Source organism: Desmodus rotundus, unplaced genomic scaffold (assembly GCF_022682495.2).
Source record: "Desmodus rotundus isolate HL8 unplaced genomic scaffold, HLdesRot8A.1 manual_scaffold_280, whole genome shotgun sequence".
NCBI lineage: Eukaryota > Metazoa > Chordata > Mammalia > Chiroptera > Phyllostomidae > Desmodus > Desmodus rotundus.
Window position 1 is genome coordinate 21,179 of NW_026527347.1, and position 23,607 is coordinate 44,785.

The 23,607-nt window shown below is 52.5% G+C and overlaps 2 protein-coding genes and 1 pseudogene across 4 annotated transcripts; 1 reads left to right on the top strand and 2 right to left on the bottom strand.

Moving 5' to 3' along the window:
- Positions 1-220: 220 nt before the first annotated feature.
- Positions 221-6,078, bottom strand: LOC112321844 (probable G-protein coupled receptor 162). 3 transcript variants are annotated; one of them, XM_045186776.3, is made up of 5 exons: positions 5,794-6,078; positions 2,911-4,214; positions 2,037-2,226; positions 1,267-1,418; positions 221-974 (listed from the first exon to the last, which is right to left on the bottom strand). In XM_045186776.3, the coding sequence occupies exons 2-5, from the start codon at positions 3,775-3,777 to the stop codon at positions 435-437; spliced, it is 1,749 nt and encodes a 582-aa protein (XP_045042711.1). In that variant the 5' UTR covers positions 3,778-4,214; positions 5,794-6,078; the 3' UTR covers positions 221-434. The 3 variants fall into 3 exon arrangements, with proteins under 3 accessions (XP_045042711.1, XP_024435198.1, XP_045042712.1); XM_024579430.4 differs by lacking the exon at positions 5,794-6,078 and adding an exon at positions 4,709-4,890; XM_045186777.2 differs by lacking the exon at positions 5,794-6,078 and having other exon boundaries at positions 3,300-3,377.
- Positions 6,079-6,826: 748 nt separating this feature from the next.
- On the bottom strand, positions 6,827-21,258 carry LOC112322003 (T-cell surface glycoprotein CD4). The gene is made up of 10 exons (XM_024579609.3): positions 21,107-21,258; positions 16,538-16,643; positions 16,233-16,403; positions 12,867-13,028; positions 12,180-12,425; positions 10,600-10,935; positions 9,635-9,835; positions 8,989-9,113; positions 8,616-8,683; positions 6,827-8,273 (listed from the first exon to the last, which is right to left on the bottom strand). The coding sequence occupies exons 2-10, from the start codon at positions 16,584-16,586 to the stop codon at positions 8,243-8,245; spliced, it is 1,389 nt and encodes a 462-aa protein (XP_024435377.1). The 5' UTR covers positions 16,587-16,643; positions 21,107-21,258; the 3' UTR covers positions 6,827-8,242.
- On the top strand, positions 20,969-22,995 carry LOC112321982 (small ribosomal subunit protein eS8-like; annotated as a pseudogene).
- The last annotated feature ends 612 nt before the right edge of the window (positions 22,996-23,607 follow it).

Here is a 23,607-nt window from a genome sequence, read left to right on the forward strand (position 1 = left end):
CAAAGATCTTTTATGCCCTAAACCAGTGACTCCAGTGTCCCCCAGCATGAGATGCTCTTATAAGCCCGTCTCTGGGTATGTGTGCATGACTGCGTTTGCCTTTCTCTGTGGGTATTCCTGTCCACTGCCCTTGCTGTTTTGTCCTCTAAAAGCCACTCCATCCCCCAGGCCTCTGACCACATACCCTTTGCCAACACAGTAGGCACACACAGAGGTTTCTATGGTAACACTTTAGACTTTAATACATTTTCCTAGGGGTGATAGAAGGTGAGTAGGGCATCTGGTAACTTGGATGGGAGACAGCTGGGGCTCCGAGACTCCAGATACAGTGCCCATCTTCCTGGAGTCTGGAGGCAGCTGCCCTAGGCTCAGGGCCAGAAGGAGGTATTATCCAACCAGACACCCTCCTCTGAGTCCAGCAGGCCTACTTGGGCTCACAGAGTCAGCTGGGAGAACATGGGGTTACCTGGACCCCAGGATCCTCCCCAAGCTCTTGTACTCTCCTCACCTCCTGTCAGGGAGCAGCGTCTCCCCACACTTAGTCCCAAAGGAAGTCCAATGGCTCTGCTATCAGGGGACCCTAGGGAGAGTCGACGGGGTGAGAGGCCCAATGGCCTGGGCCTGCGAGGAGAAGCAGTTGGAGAAGGCAGAGGTGTCTCATCAATGAAGGTGGTGATCTCCTCCCGGAAGAAGCCAGGACCCCGTGGGGGCCCCCCACCTGACCCTAGAACCCCACCCTCCAGAAATTGTCGAAGGCTGGCTAGCCCTCCACCTTCGGCCTCCTCCTCATCCTCCTCATCCTCCAGCCTTTGTCTTGGTCCCAGGTACTCAGGAGGGTCCCCCAGGGCCCGGCTCTGGGCTGGGAGGACCCGGATGTCATCAGAGGATGACCACTTGTGCAGGAAGGAGCCCGGTGTCCGAGGAGTAGAGAAGATGTTGGTCTCATCGTGGGACAGACGGCGGGACAGAGGGACCTGGGGAGAGGAGCAAGTAGACCCAGAAGTGCTGCAGGGACAAAGGGGATAGAGGCAGGGACCAAAGTGGGGACTCTGCAAGATGGCTCCATCCCCCTTAAACTGCAAAACATCCTCTGATGGAATGCATCTGAGAGTTCTGAAAGGAAGCTTCTCTTGCCATGCCTTTCTTTTCCCTGCCCGTTATGTGCCCTGCAGGCCAGGGCTAGAGAATGGGCAGTTGGGATGGATAACAGAGACTGAAGAACAGTAATGAAGGGACTAATAGGAGGTATATTCCCTAGTCCCATACCTGTAAGTAGTGGACCCTCTCAAGAGGGGGAAAGAGCATGTGCCTCCCAGGCAGCAGCTTCACCTGGGTGGGGTCACCCGGTCCTGTGGCCCCATTGGCATCAAAGCGAACTTTGCACACTCGGCCATCTGCATAGTCATCGCAGCCCCCATCTAGGAGAGAAAAGATGCAGAGTGGTTACAGGCAAGGAATGCCCACCACTCCCCGCCCCCCTTTAAAACTTCCACTCCCTTTTTATAAAGTTCCCCGGAGAATCTTTCTCTTCCCACTACTCTGTAAGCTCCAGGAAGAAAGTCAGAGTGGTCTGTTGCATTCAATGCCGAATCCCTAGTGCGGCATTTGTACAGACATACTTATTGAAACAATTGTTACCGCCTCCCCCCCCCCAAAAAAAAACCAAAAAGGCTGTCCCTACAGCTGGGGTCCCATTCAGGAAGCTTAGCCTCCCCTTAGTTCCACTCCTTTCCTTTACGTGTGTTAGGTCTCTGGACTGTTTCTCAGGCACTCTGACCATTGGAGGCAGAGCTGGGTAATGTGGACTTCCAGAGGACAAGCAACACCCCTTGGAGGGAGCTCTCGGTGCAAAACGAAGCAGTGGGTGTATGTCCTGGCAAATGATTGGGGGAAGGGGGACCTGGAGTCAGCCCAGGGGCGACACAGGTTCTGTCCAGCAGGGGGCACTCCAGGGCAGCCTGTCCCCGCGCACACACACAAGGGCTGGTAGAAAAGGGGGCCGATGCCCAGAAAAAAAACCCGGTCACTCTTCTGACCATCGTCGCCATCCTCTTCGGACATGATAGCCACGCACTGCTCCCACACTGTGCGCACGTCGGCGCGGTAGCGCTCGCAGGACCAGATGAAGGAGGGCAGCAGCAGCGTCTGTGCCATGGAGCACCACAGCACCGCCAGCACCATCCACGGGGGAGCGGAGTCCGACTTCAGAGAGAAGAAGCTCACCACCTGGTGGGAGGGTGAGGAATGGCGCCCGGTTAGGGCCCAGAGCGCAGGGGGCCCATTTGACCCCAGATCTGTACCCTCCGTGCAGCTGGTGGACAAGAAGTCAGGAAGGGATGGCCCGGATCACATCGGATCATGACAAAAACGAAGTTGGAGGTGGAGACAGGGAAGGGACTGGCTCCGAGGAAAGTCAGGGGAGAGTACTAGAGCAGAGCCCTGGGTCCCCAGGGAGAGGAGCAGGGATACTACAGCTACCCTGAAGACAGACAAAAATTCAGGAATAGGGACCAGGTAGGGATGCAAAGAGCTGGGGTGGTGGAGTGCGCTCTCTGAGGTTTCCACCCAGGAGTGCTCGGAGACCCTGTGATATCCAGAGGGAATTAGGGAATGGAAAGTGGAGCTAAGCAACTGAGTGATAGGTCTGGGGTGCTCAAGAGTGGAGCCTCAGGACAGATGAGGGAGCTGGAGGACAGGCAGCAGGGTGAAGGATGGATGGTGGAGTTGAGTAGTGGGAACTGGAAAACAGACAATGGAGCTGGGGGTAATGGGAAGCAGAAAATGGATGACAGAGATGGGAGCCCACAGATGGAGTGGGGGTGGGTAGAGGACAGGAAGATGGAGTTGCAGGTCAGGTGATTGTGCTGGGACCTGGTTTGGGAAGAACAGGAGGAGGGACCCCAATCTCACCAAGATGGGCACCCCTGTGAGTGAGTCATAGAGAAAGACGATGGCGCTGACCAAGTTGGTGACCTGCAGGGATGTCTTGGCCGACTCGGAGCCATCCAGCGAGGACCGCCGCTTCCCTCGGGCATCTTCCACCACAATGGCTGGCACCTCAAAGGCTGGCCGTGTACCCAAACCCCCTGCCCCACTCCCCTTGGCCCCACCTCCACTCCCCGCTCTCCGGGCCTGCCGAGCCCTCCGGGGCCTGGCCCACAGTGTCTGGTAGAAGGTAATGGCCACACAGACCAGCCCCATGACAATGCCCCCAAGTAGCAAGAGGCTGAAGCAGACGCCAAAGCCAAGGCCAATCTTGGATACTATGAACTGGCAGCCTCGGGCGTAGTAGCGCTCACCGTTGTTGTGCCAGCCAATGGAGGGCAGTGTGGAGAGGATGAAGCTGACCATCCAGATGCCCATGACAGCATGCAGCGCCTGCTTCTTGGCATTGCTGAGGCGGTAGTTGACAGGCCAGCGCACCATCCACATGCGATGGTAGGAGAGTGAGGCAACTGTGAAGCAGGTGGCCAGGGCCAGTGTGTAGTAGGTGGACACAAAGACCTTGCAGATGCTCTCATTCCAGTCGTAGTCGGAGGAAGCCTGGCGCCGGAGCTGCACCACAGCGAAGGTGGTGAGGGGCACAGCCGCCATGAGTATGTGTGTGCCAGCCAGGAAGCACAGCAGCAACTCCAGGGGCTTGTGCTTCTGCTGCTTGGCAGAGATGCTGAGGATGATCCAGGCATTGGCCAGCAGGGCCAGGAGCCCACAGGCCAGCCAGGACAATGCGTTTGAGCGCAGAGAGGCCTCCTCTGGCCCCGCCCCACCCCGAGCCATCCTATCTTTGGCCCCCCACCCCCTTTGAACTCCTGGGGGTGGGGGCTAGGTCTCACCCAGGAGTCCCACTCACACACACTCCCATGATGCCCACAGTCCTTGCCTTGTAATGAGGCAGGCAGCCTCTAGGTCCACCCTACAGCTCAGCATTGCCTGACTGACTCAGCTAAGTTCACGTGTGGAGGGCAGAGGAGGAGACTGGGGGTCAGCGGAGGTGGTCCTCAGCTTCCATATTGGGTAGGACCCTTCCTGAAGTATCCCTGTAGTTGACTAGGGGGACAAGCTGGCTGCTTTCCCAACTATGAGGCTGGCTGGGGAGCTCTGGCCCCCATAATGGGTGGGACTTGCAGTTTTCTTCTTCTTCTGGTTCTTGATCAGTCGGGGGTCTTCTGGATGCCCCAAGGGGTGTGAGGTTGGGGCTCAGCCACCTGGACAAACTGCAAGGGAGAGATGTGATGTGGAAGGGGGCAGGCGAAGTAGGCTGGTCTCTACCCGGCATCTTGTGTTCCCCTTGAGACTATAAATGTGACTGATTACTGGGTTCTTGGGGTCATTCAGAACGTTCTCCTGCCTTAAATCAGATGGTCGCTCAAACACCCCACACAACTAAGAGCCATGTTTTCCAGACCTCCAGGAAAGAAGGTATTCTGACCTCCTGTCTCCTATCCCTTTTCAGTCCTTTTCCTCCCTCTGCGCTCCCGTCTTCCTTCTTCTCCCGTCCCCTGTTCAGTACTACTCAACCCCATCTTCATGCCCCAGAATCTCTCTTCAGAGCTGCTGATGGCAGAGGCACGACTTGTTTCTTCTTGAGGGTTCACAGTAAACTGGGACATGGTATTACAGCCCCTCCCCAAACTTCCAGGCTCCTGGGCCCAGGGTCTTGGTGCTCAGCCCCACTTCCCCACACTTGCGTGATTGCCATCCAGCTCACCAGGAATCTGGGAAGACGGGAGAATGGAGGCTGGGATCGAGGGGGGACTAGGGAACCTGAAGGCGGGGAAACAGCTGACATCAGAAGCATCCAGAAATGGAAAGAGGGGGGACTAGGAGGAAGGAGGAGAATTTTAGCAGAAGAGAAATAAAGAGGGGGGCAAAATGATAGTATCTGAAAATAGAAGGAAAAGCCCAGAGACCCCTGGAGAGAAGGCTTTAGAGGGAGAAGGTTGGGAAGGGGGGAGGGAGGCAGCAGAGAATGGGGAGGCAGAGAGGAGAAACTCAATGGTGAGGTGCGGACTCCCACCGGTAGACCTTGAGTCTTTCCTCCCTTGCCCCAGCACCAGTTTCCCTCTGATGGGAGAGGGAAGATAGTCCTGAATTTCCTGACACCCGAGCTTCGGGAAGCCCTGGAGTGGGGGTGGGAGGGCTAAGAGGAGAATCAGGTGCAACCCTAAACAGAGTGGAGGCAGGAGGGATGGGCATAATGGCTTTGGGGTAAATGGGAGGCAAAATGGGCACAGCAGTGGGAGGGTCTATTTCCTGAGTAAGAGCCTCAGACCCTTGCCCTCCTCAAGAGGTCCTAGTCCACCCCCAACCTTGGTCTTCCCTCTGGAGCCCAATACACCCTAGTTGCCATAGCAATGACCAGCTAGAGGGAGGTGGAGAGAATTGGCCGGGAGCGCCTCCCCCACTTTCCGCCCCCGACAACCTCGAACCCCTTCCCACCCGTCCCTACCTAGGCCCAGCCGATGGGCTCAGGAAGAAAGAGATGGGGAGTCAGAGAGGGAGGAAGGCAGGAAGGATCTGAAGGACAGAGAGAAGGGCAGAGAAAAATCAGAGGAAGGTGGGAGGGTGGATCTGGGGGACTCCAGGGCGGATACGGGGTCCAGCGCCCTTCGCCCTTCGGCGTGAAGGGGTAAGGTTAGGCAGCTCCTCCCTCGTGCCGCCCACCAGTTCTCCAGGGTAGAAACAGCAGGTGGCTGGGGAGGAGGGGCCGGTCGGAGCGGAGAGGAGGCAGCTGGAGATGGGGAGGGGGGCGAGGGGAGGAGACCTCGGGGGACTGGGCAGGGGTCGGCTTACCTCTGGCTGCGCCCAACACTGCCATGGAGACCGCACTCCCGACACGGCCCGCCTGCTCCCGCTCACCCGCCCTCCTCTTCCCTCCCCCACTCCTGGCCCTTCTCCCTCCCCTCGGTCCCAGCCTCTGCGCTCAGCCCGCCGCGTACTCCGTCTGCGTCCCCCGAGGCTCCCCGAGCCCCTGTCTCCCTGAGTCCTCCAGCCCCTGAGCCCCGCGTAGAGGGCCAGAGGAAAAGCTTTTGGGGGGAAGAGGGATGAGTGTAGGGCGGGGAACTGGACGGTGGTGACTTGCAGGAGGAGGGACAAGGAAGGCGCGGAGAGGGAGGGGGCGAGGAAGATGGAGGGGAACTGACTTCATTGGTGAAATGGTTCGTGTCCTATCCCCACCCCATCCCGTTTTCAACACGAACACAAGTTCCAAGAGGCAGCTGGTGGTGTACGGGGACTGAGGAGCTAGCTGTTCCAGGAGGAGGAAGCGTGTGTCACCGTGTGTCACTGTGTATCTGTGTGAGGGTTGTGCCTAGGATGTAGCTCAGAGGGGCAAGTGCTGCAGACTCTGGGCAGGAGGGGCTGGTGCTGAAGCCAGGTTGCTTGTGAGGTGGGGGGACACACACACCTCCTGGAATACAAACTCACACTCTTTTGGGGGATACACACAATGTACACACACATTAGTTTCTCATGGTCCTTGCCCTCCACCACACACGCACACACGTGTGGAACACAGACACTCCTATAGACTCTCCCCCTCAGTGCATCACACACGTGTGACTACAAAGTCTTAGCCTCACATGCACATGCAGGGAGGGCCCTTTGGCGGTGGGTAGGTGGGTAATCAGTCTCCAGATAATTTTTCCCTCCCCAGAGGAACCTCATCTCCTTCCTGGGGCAAACCTGGCAACTTCTGCTCTGGGTTTGACCCCACAGGTCAGAAGATTCTGGGTCCCCAGGGAAGAGTACACACACACACATCTCACCCTCTCTCCCTCTCTCTTTCTCCTTCTCTCTCTCTCACTCACACACACACACATGAAGAGCATCTTTATAGTTAGTTTATTGTGTTTTTCTGTCAGCTCAGGGAGTTAGGGATTGGAAGTGGGCAGGAATACAAAGCAAGCAATGGGGAGCTCTGGCAGCAATTGGGTGTTCTTCTTGGAAGAGGCAAGCTGGAAAGAAAAGGAAAGAGAAAGGGCACAGGGGCTGGGGAGGATGGTGAGAAAAGAATGGAAGGAGAGGTAGAGGAGGCTGGGGATTCCTGAGAGACTGGATCGACAAGAAGAGGAAGAATAGTTGTAACCTTAACTTTCCTGCAAAGGAGCATGCAGGGCAGGGGGGCTTAGGCCCAGCAGGATCGTCCTTCACCGGAGGGCCTCTCAGCTGTTCACTCTCAGGCCTGTGTCCCACCCCCTCCCCCTGGCAAAGCTCATCCTCCAGAAGGTTCTTCACAGGGTGAGTGGTGGGTCACCTGGTACTCTCTCCCACAGGGCCTGCCCTCCCAGCGGGTGCTCTCATTAGGAGAGCTGCAGGTTTTGTCCTCTGGTAATAGGATTCTGCCTCCAGCAGGTGATGAAGGAAGGATTTTAGGCAGGGAGGCTGTTCTCCATGTTTTTGACCTCCCTGAGGCAGGGCTCCTGTGCTGTTCTGCTCCTGTGAACCCTAAGGTACACACTGGGCATCTGTGACTCGCCAGCTCAGAGATCTGTGTGGTATTTGTTCCTGGTTCAGGAAACAGCAGTAGAACTAGGGGTCAGGCAGTTGGGGCCGGTCCTGACTCAGCACTTACTAGCTTTGTGACCTTGGACAATCATATGACCTCTCTGAATTCCATTTCTGGTCTATAAACTGGAGATGCTAATTGTGGTCCTGTCACCACCAACCTCATAGGATTCTTCTAAGCTTTAAATAGACAAAGCATGTCAAACTGGTTTATAAACTGAGTGTGTTGCTTGGGTGATAAGGAATTGTGTCTGTGCACAAGTGTGAGCTGTGCATGTGGGTGTGTGTCAGAATGGAATAGTGGAGCGGTCAGGAGCCTTTAGATCTGGATCTGTGCTTGACTGGGTGTGTTATCTTCGACTAGTCCCTGCCCTCTCTGGTCCCAAGCTTCTTTCCTGTGCTTCATGCTTCAGACACCCAGCCTCACATGCCAAGCCAGGTAGGGCTGGTCCTTCATGCTCCCCTGGGATCCAAGTGGGCAGTAAGGGAGAGAGTTGAGAAGAAATCATCAAAGAAGGGCTAGGGCTTGACTACATAGGGAACAAGGGAGCAGCGGTGTGAGTAAGCCTCTGGAAGAGCAGACCCGATGGCCAACTGTGGACAAAGAGAGCAAGAGACACCAGAGGCGCTGGGATCTGCTACATTCATCTGGTCCGCAGGCCCAGGAGCCCAACAGGAAGCGCAGGGTAGACGGCTGGGGAGGCTGCAAGAGGGGAGCTCTCCCAGGCCCAGAGCCTCAAATGAGATGACGTGTCTTCTGTAACCGGCTGGAGGGTAAAAGAGTGAGAGGAGCGAGGCTACTCCTCCCCATCTCCTTCCAGTTCTAGGACCTCCGTGGCTCCCAGACCCCTCTTCTCTTCCAATATGCTGATGGCCTCAGGGCCACTGCTGCCTGCCACCTCCCACCCCTTAGCCTTCTGCCTGCTGTCTACCTCTTCAGCCATCCCTTTGTACCTTTATTTCCCCTCCACCACCTCCCTTAGTCCCCATCTCCTCATTTCCACCCTTCCTCCCTCCTCATCTCCTCTTCCCTCTCTTCTTGCCCCACCTTGCCCTCCTCTTAGCCCTCCCATTCTCACCCCCACCCTGTCCTTCTCCCAGTTTCTTACTGGGGGCATTGGCAGGTCTTCTTCTCACTGAGGAGTCTCTTGATCTGAGACATCCGCTCTGCCTGGCGCTGTCCAGGAAGAAGGAGGGAAGTTGTGAGGGCCTCTGGCCTTCAGAGGGGAGGTGCCCCTTGGAAGGGAGAGTGGGGAAAGCTGGGAGGGCAGAAGCAGATACTGTGGCTGAGGCCATCTGTCCCAGAATTAACTCTGCTCCTTCCTGCCTCTCCCTCCCTGGATCTGGGACACAGCCCAGTCTGCAGTAAGGGAACTCGGTGGTGGGCAGAGAGAAACAGAGCAGAAGCAAGTCACACAGACAGGCCACCCTTGTTCCTATGTGTGTATGGGGGGAGGGGGGCGTCCGAGGAGGCTCACTCACCCTTTGGCGCCAGCACTTGACACAGCAGAAGATACAGAACCCAGTGAAAATCAGAAAGCCTGCAATCGCTCCCATCACAATGCCCAGGAGCTTTGGCCAGGCCTGGGTTAATGCTGAGGATGAAACTGCAAGAGAGAGAGAGAGAGAGGGGTGTTCAGCTCATTCCTTGGGCTGGCAGAGCAGGGCAGGGAACACTGGGCCCTCACAGGTCCTTGGGGCTGGAAGGGAAAGGCTGGGGAAGGGGTTTTAAGGTTTAGAGACTACAGGGCACCCTGGGGATCTAAGAGTAGTGGTCCAATCTGTGTGCCTTACACACATGTGCGTGCACACACACTCACGTGCATACACACAAGTGCTTGTGGTTGGGTTTGGAAAGGAGCCAGGATGGGGACTCTTGGTCAGGTGGGCCTCATTCCTGAGCTGTAGAGCTTAGGGAAGTGGGAACCTGCAAGACCACAGGTGGGGACCTAGAGCCGGGAACTCCTCACCTCCCCTACCTCATCGCTTCTGTATCCAGGCACCATCCACATAACCCTCCTCTCTCAGGGGAGTTGGGAGGCTGGGACTCTGGGTGGTCTGCATCAATCCTGCTGTGCACAGTGCTACAGCTGAGGAGGCAGGGGCTAAGGGGTTAGGCCTCACTCACCCTTGACCTTGGATTCCAGTAGAACTTTGTCATTGTCACTCAGTAGACACTGCCATACACCCCCCTCAGGGTTCAGCACCTTCACCAGCTTCTGCTGATTTAAGAACTTTGCAGACTGGTTGTTCAGCTTCCAGCTCAGCCTCAGCTTGGGGGAGCTGGGCCCCAGCACCTCACAGGTCAATTGCTCCTGGGACTCATTCACTGCAGAGGAACAAGAGCCTGAAGTTAGGAGCCTGGACCTCTGGGTTCCTGGCACCTCCATGCTCTAAGGGGAACCAGAACAGTCAAAATGACACTTTTTGTGGGTGTTTTCTTTCAGCATCTCAGGGCACATTTTCATGCAGTTCTAATAGAGAAAACACAGCTTTTGAGGTCCAGCAGTCTTGGATTCGAATCCCAGCCCCACTGCTTACTATGTGTGTCCCTGAGCAAGTTGCTTAGCAACCTGAGCCCCAGATAATTATTAAATGCACAAATATTTGTAATAGGGCCTGGCATATAGGAAGCATCAAGTATTAGACATTATTACCTGTGGAACTGTTATGATGATTTAAGGAAATAGGGAAGTGAAGAGCTCAGTGTGGGGCCTGACATTATCATCATCACTATCACATTCCAAGCAGACTGCATCCTCATTAGGGGAAGACAGACACACAGAAGTGGGGGCTTAGCCAGGGTCACAGAGGGCGGGGCTGAGGCAGAACTAGAACCCTTGTTGTCATCACATGGCCTTTGGGGATTCTCAGTGGAGCATGCCCTAGGCTGGCTCAGAGGTATCAGGGAAGATATATGGATTCCAGTGTTAGTGCAAAACCAGCTCCTGAACCATTGCACCCTTCTTCAGCTCGACCAGACAACCAGGGATTAGGCAACCCTTTGGGAGCCGCTTTTGGCTTAGAAGGAGCCCTGGGTCAGGCCCTTCCACCTCCCGCCCCTGCCTTCCCCTTCTCAGCCCAGCTCCTCACTTCTCATCATCACGAGGTTCACTTTCTGATGCAGTTGCCCCTGTCTGAGAAACAGGGTCAGGTTTCCAGAACCAGCATCCTTTGGTGAGGCCTTGGGCAGGCTGAAGTGGAGGGGGAGTGTCTCCTTCACCTGAATCTTCCGGTCTTGACGATTCTTCTCCACAGACACCTTCCTGTTCTCCAAGGAGAAGGTAATCCAGGACCGAAGGGAGGAAGCCCCCTCCTCCTGCCACCTCAGCTCCCCTTTCAGGTTTTCATCTTCAAAAGTGAGTGGGAATGAGAACACTACTGGCTCCCCCACTTTTGTATAGAATGTGTTAGAGACCTTCTGGAAAGCTGGAGGCAGGAAGGGAGAGAATGTAGGTTAGAAGGAGATAGAGCAATGAAGGTGTACAGGGTCGGGTAGGCAAGTGGTGGGGTAGCCATGAGGTGGGGACAGCAAAAAGATGGAAGGGGACCATATGCATCCAAACACCCAGCTTGCCATTTCAGGCCCTTAAATTCCTATCTACCTCTTCAATCTGCTCTCTCATTGCTCCACCCCCACATGTTCCCACAGCAGCGCCTCTTCCCCCTGCAAGCCCTCATAGAACAGCCCAGCCAGAGGGGGACCTCTTTTCTTCAGGACTCCTGGAGCACACAGGGTATTTGGCCTGCATTAATTAGGTGCTTAGATAGCACCCTTGCCCTGGCTGGAGTGGCTCAGTTGGTTGGGCGTTGTCCTGTAAACAGGAACGTGGGGTTTGATTCCCAGTCATGGCACATGCCTGGGTTGTGGGTTTGGTCCCTGGTTAGGGGCAACTGATTGATGTTCCTCTCTGACATTGATGTTTCTCTGCCTCTCTCTTTCCCTCCCTTCCCCTCACTCCAAAATCAATAAGCATGTCCTCCGTCTGGTGAGGATAAAAACAAAAGTTAGCACCTTCACAAGATAAGAGAAAAGACTTAAAAAGGGCTTACTATGTGCCAGGCACTGTTCTAAGCACCTTACATGCAATATTATTTCTCACCACTATTACAGTGAGCATCATCCCCGTTTTACAAAAACCAAGGCACAGAGAGGTTCAATAACTTGCCCAAGGTTAAGTCAGAGCCTGGATTTGAATCTGAGTCCAGACACTATTCTACCTTGTGTCACACAAGCATCTGGGGTGAGACCTGCATTCTGGGCTTTCAGTTTTCCCCACAGTGGCTAGTTCAGGATTCTAAAGGGGCAATGTAGAATTTCCTCAGGGTGGCTACTGTCCCTGAGGAAGTGGATTTGCCAATTTAGTGGGACTGGGGAGCTGAGGCAAAGGGAACAGATGTCCTTGACATTCTTCTTTTGGGGCCTCCTCCATGGGTCCTTGGGGTCCCCCACATCCTTACATCTCATGTCCCTTCCTTTCTCCAAGTCCACCAGCCTGAGGAAGAGAGAGCCCGGTGTATCCCTCATGATAGACTTCAGCTTTCGGGGAGCCTGGCCCTAGCCTCCCTCTGTCCGTAGTACCTGACCCAGCAGCAGAGCAGTCAGAGTTGAGAGAGGGCCTGTCAGCCTCTGAGGTAGGGGGCAGTCTTCAGGGGACAGGAGCAACTCTTACCCAGCACCAAGATGTTTATGTTGAACACCAGAGTCTTCTCACTGTGGGAGACAGTGCATGTCCAGAGGCCACTCTCCTGCAACCCCAGCCGGGACAGTGAGAGGCTCTTGCCCTCACGCTTCTGTTTATTCCCTGGACCTTTCCATTCCACCCAAGGGTTACTGTTAGGGGGGTTATCCAAGGTCAGGGTCAGGCTCTGCCCGGCCAGCAGGCGGATGCTGCTGTAGGTGTCCGAACTGGAAGTCACTGTAGAGGGAGAAAACCACCTGTGTCACACACACACTATCCTCATGGAGAAGGGAAGAAGCCAGGAAACCAAGAGTGTCTCCCATTACTGCTGCCCCAACATCTCTCTTCCAGCCAATGCCCAGCTGTCCACCCCAGCCCTAGGCAGGGCTTCCCTCTCTCCTCTTCTTCCCTCCTCTCCTTCTCTCTCTTCCATTGTCTGGTCCCCTGTCCCCTCCTTCCTATGGCTCCTGCCCTTCTTCTTCTCCCTCTCTAGGACTATTCCTCTCCCCACCGCCTGACCCAAGGCCTGAGGAAGGTTTGAGGAGATGTAGTGGCCAGTCTCATTTGGCTCTGGACTACTGAAGTACCATCAGCTCAGCCCCTGGTTTGGGTGGGGGGATGGGAGTGGGAGAAGGGAGATTGACTGGAGGTGTCTGCACCCAGGCCTGCTCTACTCACATCGAAACACCCACAACTCCACTACTGTCCTTAGGTTGTTCTCCACTTCACAGTTATAAGTCCCTGAGTCTGATATCTCAAGGTTACGGATGATCAGAGGATAGGATCCTTGGTCCCACAGGGATTTTTTTGAGTCGACGCGTTGGCTCAGCTTGGAGTTACCTGGGAGTAGAAATCACATGGAAGAGGTTGGGGTGTAGTGGAGATACAGTACCCCTAGAAGGCAGGGCTCACAAGTCTTCTGATATGCATTGCTAACGTCCTGCAGGATCTGCCCTCATCCTAGTCAGAGAACTCCAGACTGGCAAGGAGGTCCCATCACATTCATTTCCCTGGCCAGGACAGCATCTCACTAACCCAAAATACAGTAGCGTCGTATTTGGAGAACGCCAACTCCTACAAGCTAAATACTCTATGTATGCATCATCTCAAATAATCTGCCCAGCGATTCCAAGTAATAGGTACTGTTTTGCTTATTTTGCAGATAGGGAAACTGAGGCTCAGAGAGATTGAGTAGTTGCCCAAACTCTTACTTACACAATGTTAGCAGGAACATTAACCAGCACAATTTCTTTGGAATGTAATTTGTAATATCTACCAGAATTTCAAATGCACATACAAAACCAAATGTCCACAAAGAAAGGATAAGTAAAACAAATTATAGTTCACCCATTCAGTGGAATGCTATGATAGAATCAAGAGGAACCTCTTTATATACTGAGATGGAATAATATCTAAAAAACATTATTAACTGAATAAAGCAAGATATTGTATTAAACAGGCTACCATTTGTTTAAAATGGAGGGGAAAAATATCTGTCTATCTGCCTTTTATATGAACAAATATTTCTAGAAGTTAACATAAGAAAATAGTAAACTTGTTTGCCTCTGGGGAACAGGAAGTGAACACCCTTGAGACAAGTGTGGGAGGGGAGCTTTTCACTATATACCTGTTTCTACCTTTTGAATTTTGACTTCCTTAAGGGGTAGAGTGGGGTTAAAATTCAGGCCTGTTAGGTACACTATTCAGGACCGTTTCTGGAAAGTTCCTCAGGCATGGACATGTGGTCTCCTCCAGTCTGTTCTTTTTTAGTATCTAACAACCACCACCGAGGGAAGTTCTCTTAAGCTAACCATTTTCTGGGTGCAGTGGTAGCTCCAGAATTCCTGTGGAGGAGGGCTTTAGAAGCTAAATTTACATAGCAAGCACACAGCTTTTTTACTTGGATGCGCATTTACAGGGATGGGAGGAAGGCGGCACCCCCTGGGCACCACCTCTGCCTTCTCCCTACACTGGCCTTAGTGGGGGATACTGGATATCCTGTTGGCCATACGTTCTTCCTTCTCTTCACTTCCAGACATCATAGTCCCTTTCAGACTCATCCTCTCGGGAGACCTTTCCCCAAGAACGTGTAGCCCTCCCTCAACCCCAGCTCTCCCTCCTGCACTCACCCAACACCCCTTTCATCTGTCCCTTTAGTTGTTCCCACCCTACTTGCTCTTTCTTTCCCTTGGATCTACACATCGGTTTAGTTCCTCCATTTTTCTGAAATCCTGCTACATTCCTTTCACAATTTACCAAACTTCTTAAAAAAGGAGCCTTCTCTAGTTCTGCCCCATTTTTCACCCCTTTTGATTCTCTCCTCCAGATCTAAGCGCCATCCCTTTTCTTCATTTTGGACCCTTGTTCTGACATCTACACTTAGGTGTTACCCCAGACTCTGTCTTGGACCTCTTCCTCATTTCTGTAGATATTCTAAATTCTACTGCATCCCATCTCAGCTCTGCAGATGACTCCCAAGTTGATATTCTCACCTCCACCTCTGTCCTCAATTCTGGGCCCACATTTCCAGTGGCCCAAGAGATAATTTTTTCAGATTAGCCTGACATCAGTTGGTTCAAAATGAAATGTATCACCCCTCCCCTAAAACAACTCTTCCTCTTCTGGACCCATCATGGCCCACTTGCCCAGGCTGTCCCATATTTGGTGAAAGCAATCACAGGATGGTATGAAAGGTCTAAGAGTGTGGTTGAGTCTGGGATAAATTCATGGAAAAGACCAGTGTTGAACCAAGACTTAAAAGAAGTATAGGCAGTGGACTAGAGGGAAGGGGAGTAGTGAGGACATCCAGGAACAGGGAAGCTCCAGTGGGCAGGCACCTCAAAGCAGGGAGAAAACCACCTGGGGGTGGAGGTTTCTGGCTGGGAAGCTATGGGAAATGATGAGAGGGGTGACTGTCAGGCAAAAGCTTCTAGGCTTAGTCTAGTGGACTAGGGAGTGACATGTGCAGAGTATTGTTGCTTTGGAAGTCAGTGCTGCAATGGGTGAAAGAGAAATCAAAGTAGAAGAGACTGGTTAGTAGCAGAGAGAATTGCCAGGTATGTGGCCTTGGCAAATGATGGTGGTTTTCCCATGGGAACAAAGAAGATGAAACAGAAACATACTTCCAAAGGAAGGGGTGGCTTTAGTCAGTGAGGGAGAGGAAACCATGGTTTGAAGTGGGATCAGGAGAGTGACACTGCCTTTGTCAGGGACCAGGAAGTTGGGAAGGGGAGCTGCTATGCAGGAAACTCAAATCATAAAAAGAGAACAAGTATTGACACAAAAGCCTTAAGAATTTTAGAAAGGAGCCCAGGCTGGTGTGGCTCAGTGGATTGAATGCTGGCACGTGAACCCAACGGAAAGGTCGCCAGTTCAATTTCTAGTCAGGGCACATGCCGAAGCTGGGGGCCAGGTCCAACATGCCCCCAGTTGGGGCAACTAATTGGTGTACTCACATTGATGTTTCTCTCCCTCTTTTTCTCCCTCCCTTCTCCTCTCTCTGAAAGTAAATAAATAAAATCTTGAAGAAAAAAAAGAGAGAGAGAAGAAGAGAAAGACCAAAGCTCTAACCCAGCTCGGCGTCTAATTGGGTACAAAAGCTCAGGGCAAGGACTTCCTCTCCCTGGGCCTCAGTTGCCTCACTAGTAAAATCAGAGTATGGAACTGGAGCCATATTTTCCAGACTGCAACCATTCATATACCTTATACATGATTTTTGGTCAAATCTACCTGTGTTATTTATGTAACATATTAAAATAAATTCACTTTTTTAAGTTAAAATGACTTCATTTTAAAAGGAAACTTTATGTTGCTGCAATAAACAGAAAGCCAGTATCACTTGACATAAACAGAAAGCAACTGTAAAAAAAAACAAAACTGAAACTAAAAACAAATTATAATTATCACTTAAAACTAACACTTGTACCTGAGTCTCTGTCAACCTGAACGCTCTGGGATCCCAGAGTTTACCGGGAGCAGAGCACTGAACCAGGGATGTTCAATCCATAATGCTTTTCTCCCTGGTGGGGAACTAGGCCACCCTACCTGTAACAAAACCTGTACTCCAGGGGGAGCGTCCCAGAATCTTGGTCCCAGAAGGATATTTCCAGTTGAACTGCAAGTTCTTCCCAGGACTTTGGCAGAGCAGCTCCACTGTGCCTCCCGCCTTAGCCAGCACCACTTCCTTCCCCTGAGTGATCCCTGGGAGCAGCAGCGCTAAGTGAAAAGAAGGAGGTCAGGCCTCAAGCCAGTCACTGCTCCACCTTGGGGGCTCATGCCCACCTCTGCATTTCTCAATCAGCCCTTCCTCCCAGGCCATCTGCACCCACACCCCAAATCTGAGCACTCACCCAGTTGCAGCAGCAGGCGCAGGTGCCTGAAAGAGATTCCCTGGTTCATTGTGCCCTTGCTGAGGCAGGCAGGGACCTGGGCCTTCCCCTGCAGAAGGGGCAGAGCCTGAGGGAAATACGAATGTTTAGGTAGTAGGCATTTATTGGACCTGGAGCATACCGGGATGATAGGCAATCTCTCCCTTCAGGAACCTGCAGCCAAGCCAGGGACGTGGAGTGTACACCTCTAAGCAGACACCCACCAGTATGTGCCACACAGTGCTGTGGCCAGGCCAGGGAAGGTCTCTGCCACCTGTAGTCAGAAAAAGGTTTATGGAGAAAGGGGCTAATTGGTAGGGACTGAGATCAGGGAGCCAAGCCAGGCCATGGAGGTCTTTGAATGCCATGCTGGAATGCTGGGACATGACCCTGGGCCATGGGGAGCCAGCAGGAGACTTTATGTAGAGAAGGACATGATTAGATTTGCAAAAGGGTTCCCTTGAGCCCTCTGTGAAAGATGAGTGCGGGGAGGCCAAGCCCAGGAGTCAGGATTGTTAACAGTCCTGACAGAGAAGATGTCTCTGACATCTTCTAACAGTTCTGAGCTCCGGGAGTGACGGTGAGAATATGGGGAGAGAGACTGACTTTTATGGGACAGTTCTGAGGTAAGATTTCCAGGATTTGGAGCCTGATACAGTGTGAGGGGCCAAGGAGAGAAAGAGCAGAGGGTAAGGCCCTGCTCACTAGCAGATCGACCTCGTAATAACTCCTAAAAGGATATGCATGAGATGCTATTTCAGCATTTAGATGAAAGAGCAGGAGCCACTTCCTCGAGCTTAGAAGACCGTCGCTGGTTGGGGGGAGGAGGCTGCAGAAAAGTTCTGAACAGACCTTGAGGAAGGGGCAGCATTAGGTTAGAGCAGTGTGGCTCCAGGTATTCTCAAAGTGTGGCTCCAGATCTGCAGCAGCAGCATCACTTGGGCACTTGTTAGAAATGCAAATTCTCAGGCCCCATCCAAAACCTGCTGAATCAGAAACTGGGGGTGGGTCTAGCAGTCTGCGTTTTCACAAACCTCCAGGTGACTGATGCAGGCTTGAATTTAAAAACCATGAATTAGATGAAAGAAAAGAGGAGGGGCATCCCACCCCAAGGTGTACGGAGGTGGGGGGGCTGGTCCAGAGAGTTGGGAGTCAGGAGAGGGGTGCTGGGGGCTTGGTCCTACTGATGAAGTTTGGGAGAAGATTTTTTAAAAGCCCTCTCTAGTCACTCCACCTGCCTGAAAAAACAATTACCCAGCGCTTAACGTATGGTAAGGACTCGATAGAATTTTTTTTTTTTTTTTCAACCAGGGAACTAAGAAGAGAAGATGTCAGGAAGGAGGGTTCAGGAAAGGAAGGAGGCCGGTCACGAGTGCAGTTGTTTACAAGTTAACTTGGGGCAGGGAGGCCTTGGGGAGAAGGCTGGGGTAAGAGAGTCAGGTAGGGGCACTCTTACATCTGAAGGAGTTCCCACTGTTTCCCCCATCCTAGACTCACTGTCTTTGGTGAGCAGAAAGTGAAGGGGTCTCCTATAGGGTATACCTTTCCTGGGGCCCAAATTCAGCTTAAATGGTTGAGGAAACTTGGACATTCTTGACCTTTCCTCGAATGGTGGTCACTTTTTCTTCCCTACTCCATGATCCTGGGGTCTGTGCAGACGGTCCCTTCCTCCCTCCAGCTGTCTACACTGCTCCAACCCAGCCCCAGGGCTCAGCTCAGTGCAGGAGGCTATAGGTTTCCAGCTGCTGCTTGCTTTCGTGCCTTGGGCTTCCGCTGCTGCTGCCACAGAGAGCTGCCCTTTGATTCCCACATCCTCAGCCTCCTCAGATTCGCTCTGCCCCAGTACAGTACAGCCCCAGGGTGCAGCTGGGAGGTGCTCGCTGGTCCCCAAGGTCCTGGAGCCTCTCTCAATCTCCCTCTGTTTCTCTCTCTCTCCCTCCTTGTTGCTTTGCTCACATCCATGCCTTTCTGTGTCTGTGCCTCCCCACGCTGACACACCCATCTTCAACTCCCTGGGTCTGTGTCTCTCTTCCTCTGTGCCGCATCTGCCACGAGGCAATTCTGGCTCTCCTGGGTTTTTTGGAGTGCCCATGCCTCTTCTCCTTTTTCATCTCTCCTCATTCCCTCTGCCACCAAGCTCTAGTTCCTTTTCTTGCCTGTGAACAGGCATCCATGCCTCTGGCAGGAATGCCGGCTTTCAACAAGCTTTGATCTGATGAGAGCCTGCAGAGCACAGCCTGGAGTTGAGGGTGCATGTGAGGGAGAAGGCTGCAGGGTGGACAAAGGGAAAAGGACAGATTCGGAGAAGCACACAGAGGCCCCAAGGAAAGCAGAAGGTAGGCAGAGACCCAGAGCAGCTCATTAAAACAACAGCTACACTCCGCACAATCCATGATCACACACAAGGCCCAGGGGAGTTCAAACAAGGTGGAGGCAGAGGGAGAGATGAAGAAATTCTGAGAGGCAAGCCCCCTGCATAAGTGCACAGTCAAGCAAAAGAGAGACAGAGAACAAGGGAGCGGTGAGACCAAAATGGCAACTCGCCCCCCACACTTAGAACCCTTGAGGTTCCTGCTGCCCTCACCCTGGCCCCCTGAGATGGGATGAGGAGCGAGGCTGGGGAGAGGAAGAGGGCACAGCCCCACCACAGCGGCAGTCTGTGGTCCCACGGGCACTTTTATCTTCCCCCCGTGGCTCCCAGGCAGCCCCCTCAAGCTCCGCCACGGGATGTGCCCTGACCACACACACCCTCTCTACTGCTTACTAGCTTCATATAACTTCCTAGATACCATGACCCCTCTAAGGGACCCTGTGGTTCGGGAGCTGCAACCTCCACCATCCTCTCCTTGGCCTCAGACGCCCACGTTGGGGGAGACGTACCCTCCCTCCTTCCCCCCCCCCCCCAAAGGAGCAGAGCTCCACCTTAGACCCTCACAAACCCAGGCTCCCCGTCTGCTTCCTCCCAGCAGCCACCCTCATCAAGGTTATTTCATTCAACAAACACTTATTCAGTGTCTAAAACGTGCAAGGCCCTTGGTCCACCCAACTCCCTTGCGGCCACCTCACACCCATGGCCGGGTCGGAGGCCTAAGGTACTGAGAGGCTGCTGTCCAGAACCAGTGGTTGGGGGGAGTTTTTACTTCAAGGTAGACCTCGTCTATACACGTGTCCCCACACGGAAAGAGGGAAATCATCTGGGGAGTTATCTCTGGCCCGTCCTCTGGGAACTCTGTCATCTGAGGTGAAGGGCAGCCATCTTGTAAAAACGACAGAACCTAGCACAGCGCACGAAAGCGTCTGTCACAGCACAAAAAAGCGGCGATCCCCCCACCAGGTACTGCTCTCAGCCTCGCACCCTTAAATGTTTGCCCCGCAAGAGCAGGGCATTCAGGAGGAGACATGCCACCCCGAACGAAATCTTTGAGTTGCCGAGAATGGGCCGTTTCTATTTGGAGGAATGCGACTGTGCTGAGGAGGCCGCTCTCCCAGAACATCTACGAAGGAGAGGCAGAGGCCACCTTGCGTGCTGGGCCGGGTCTTAGGGAAGAAACGGCCTGAGGCTGTGGACTTGTACCAGGTACCCCATCTCGGGGTCTTACCTCCTGAGTCCCTCACGGGTGACCGACCAAGTCTGGGGCTGGGAGGGGTCTGCACGTCCTGTTCTGACCCTCTAGCCTCCTTTTCCAGAGCAGCTGAGACACCTAACGCCAACCCCCTTAGAGCCAATTTTTCCAATGACGTATTTACCTAAAAATATGTCTCTGTCACTTTTACAGCATTTCATACGTAAAGCTCAATTCCAACCGTTTTTGAGAATTTTAGCTTTTCCATTCCATTAATCATTTTAAAGCTACTTAAAGGGGAGTGCCTTTAGACATATTGTTAAAATTCTAAAAATGCACAAAAGTAGACCAAGTGTAAAAATAGGACAGATAAGCAGAAAAGACAATTAACAGAGGTTGCATCAATCACATGGCTTATAAAATGCTGTAAGTATGATTTCTGGTGTGACTTTTTAGTTATTGTGTTATTGGGAAAATTGATTTCAGGATCAATTTAGATTAGATTCCACTTCTCTTTCTCTTTTTCTTGCTTTCCTTTTTGTTTTCCCTTTTCATTTATTTTATAGGCTTCCTCCCTCCTTCATGTTTATTCCTTTTATTTCTTTCCCACTCCTTCTGTCCTCTTTTCCTTCTCTCCCTATCCTCACCTTCTCCACTCTCCATAGCTAATTGCCTTCCACCGCCTTTCTCAGTGTGAGGTGTTCTCGAGCCCCCATTTCTTTTCCAATTTTGCAATCCGAGGCAACAGCCCCCTAAAGGCATCTTCTGGTCTGGGCACCTAGCTGGGCATAGTGGGGAGAGGAGTCTGGCATAGTCTCTGGCCTCCTGAAGCTCACAGTTCCAGTGGGAGATGGCTGCTGATGAAGTGCAAGAGAAGGTGGCCAGAGCTGTGGGCAAAGAGTCTAGCACATTCCAACGCATCTGCTGCTACGTTCTCCTCCCCTTCCCAGACCTGCAGAAAGGAACAAGGTTGGATCGTCCATCTTACCTCTGGGCCTGTGTCTTTCGTCCCGTCTGTGTCTGCTCTTGCACAGGTGTGCCTGTGTTAGGGCTGGCACCTCTGCCACCAGAAGCCCACAGGGGAGAGGGCTTGTTACTCCCGCAGAGACGCACTGAATCGGAGAAACAGGAAGCCCGGCAGTGAGGTTCCTTCCTCCACACCCCAGACAGTCCCAACGTCACCAACTGGGGCTGGGGTCCCCACCCCCTGCCTGTTAAGAAAGATGTTAAAGTGAAAATACCAAAGTCAAGGGGAAAAAGTCAAAGTCAAAGCATAACCAGGCAGGAGCCCAGAGCGTCACCGGGCTTCTTGTTGCGTGGCAAGAAAAAGGGTCACTGCACTTTTTTGTTGGGCGGCAAGAAAAACATCGTGTCAGTAATACTGAAGCCCATCGTGCCTGGGCTTCAGGGAAGGAGGTGGGAGGCAAGGGCAGGGCACAGGAGAGCTGCTTGCTCCTGGGCCCTGAGGCTACTTGTTCATGAGTAGGCACCAGAGACATTGTGGACGGTCCAGTGTGGCAGAAAGGGCCTGGGTGAAAAGAAGGAAATCTGAGACACTCAGAGTGTCCAGGGACCAGACTCTGTCCCTCTGGGCCTTCGTCTCTGCCAACCTTCAGATGTTTGTCTGTAGCCCACATCTCTCAGGAGCTCCAGATGTGCATACCCATCTTCCCCTTGGACATCTCCATCTGGATGTTCACCAGACATCGCAAACTCAACCTGTTCCAAACCAAATTTACCATCTGCATACTACTACTCTCTGGTAACCTAAAAATAAAAGGCCTTTCAAAGCGAGAGGCAACAAGCATGTATTTGAGATCAGAATAGCTATTTGAAACGCATTCATTTTGACAGAAGCCCAAATAATGTTCCAATCAGGAGATAAGGATAAGGGGTATTTATAAGAAAGGGAAGGTGAAAAATTATATCAGTGGAAGGAAGGCATTTCTATTGGGGCAGACAATGTAACATAGTGATGTTTATTCTAAAGAATGCTTTTAATTTTCAGTCCAGGAGCTACCAGTCCAGTAACCTTAATATCTGCTTTCTTGTTATCCTTGCAAACAGTTCTTTGGGACACAATGTTGCTTTGGGCTTGCCCAATCCAAAGGTTATTTTGCCCTGTTTTAACATTCCAAAGGTTTGAGGCATAAGACGGGCATAGTTCCTCTGGCATAACAGCTCTGGCTCCATTTTAAGGTGGCTCCATTTAGTTCTTCCCAGCCAGTGCTGAGCCACGGGCATCTCTCAGGACAACTGGCACAAGTGCCACGATACTGGGGGCTACAGCAAGTTCTGCCACAAGAAGCGACATTGTGAGCTGGGACGCCCCGCTGCCAGCACTCAGACTGGCCCCTGCCACATGGACACAATCCACGTGCTAAGATTGGCCCCATGGCACACACACAGTCCACACACAGGGAGGCAGCAAGAAGTACCAGGCCTCAAGGCAGGACACAGGCAGCTTGGGGCTCAGGGTGTTGCACACACAAAATAAGGATTATCTGTGTTGTCAGCAATTCATCCAGAGTCAAGCTGGTCCGCACCAAGCTCCTGGTAAAGAACTGCATTGTGCTCACTGACAGCAGAGAGTACAGAGAGTGGTACAAGTCCCACTGTGCCCTGCCCCTGGGCTGCAAGAAGGGGGCCAAGCAGACTCCTGAGGAGAAAGAAAATTTAAAGAAAAAACAATCACAGATGATAATTCAGAAGACTGCCAAAATCAGCAGTTTTCTAGAGGAGCAATTCCAGTGGAGCAAGCTGCTAGCGTGCATCGCTCCAAGACCAGACCAGTGTGGCTGAGCAGATGGCTCTGTGCTGGAGGGCAGGGAGCTGGAGTCCTAGCTGAGGAAAATCAAGGCCTGGAACAGCAAATAAATGCTCCTCCCCCCTACCTTAGCTTATGTAATAAAGGTGTCTAACAGTCTAAAAAATAAATTAAGTGCCTTCAGTAATTTTTTTAAAAAATATTTTTAAATTTTATTTATTTATTATTTTTTAAAAAAGATTTTCTTTAACTTTTAGACAGAGGGGAAGGGAGGGAGAAAGAGAGAGAGAGAAACATCAGTGTGTGGTTGCCTCTCATGCGCCTCCTACTGGGGACCTGGCCCACAACCCAGGCATGTGCCCTGCCTGGGAATTGAACCAGAGACCCTTGGGTTCTCAGGCCAGCACTCAATCCACTGAACCACACCAGCCAGGGCAGTTATTATTGTTTGACACCTGCAATCCTACTTCTCCTTAAAGTCTCCCATTCAGTAAGGGTTTTACCATCCACCAAGCTGCTCAAGCCAAATAAACTGGGTATCTTTGAATTCCTGTGTGTTTATTTACCAATTCCCATGGATGTTGCCCTTTACATAGCTCTGAGGTCTATCCAAGTCATTCTGCCCCACTGCCACCATTCCCATCCAAGGTGCCATTATCATCTTTTGCCTGGACGATCACACGTGCCTCCTCATGGTCTCCTGGCCTCTCCATTTTTCTTCC

Coding starts and splice junctions, on each gene's coding strand:
- LOC112321844 (XM_045186776.3), bottom strand. CDS start 3,777: ATGGCTCGGGGTGGGGCGGGGCCAGAGGAGGCCTCTCTGCGCTCAAAC. Junction 1,419..2,036: donor CGAAGAGGATGGCGACGATG/GTCAGAAGAGTG, acceptor TTTCTCTCCTAG/ATGGGGGCTGCGATGACTAT. Junction 975..1,266: donor AGAGGGTCCACTACTTACAG/GTATGGGACTAG, acceptor TCCTCTCCCCAG/GTCCCTCTGTCCCGCCGTCT.
- LOC112322003 (XM_024579609.3), bottom strand. CDS start 16,586: ATGAACCAGGGAATCTCTTTCAGGCACCTGCGCCTGCTGCTGCAACTG. Junction 9,836..10,599: donor GAACCTCGTGATGATGAGAA/GTGAGGAGCTGG, acceptor GTTCCTCTGCAG/TGAATGAGTCCCAGGAGCAA. Junction 8,274..8,615: donor AAGACCTGCCAATGCCCCCA/GTAAGAAACTGG, acceptor TTTACCCTCCAG/CCGGTTACAGAAGACACGTC.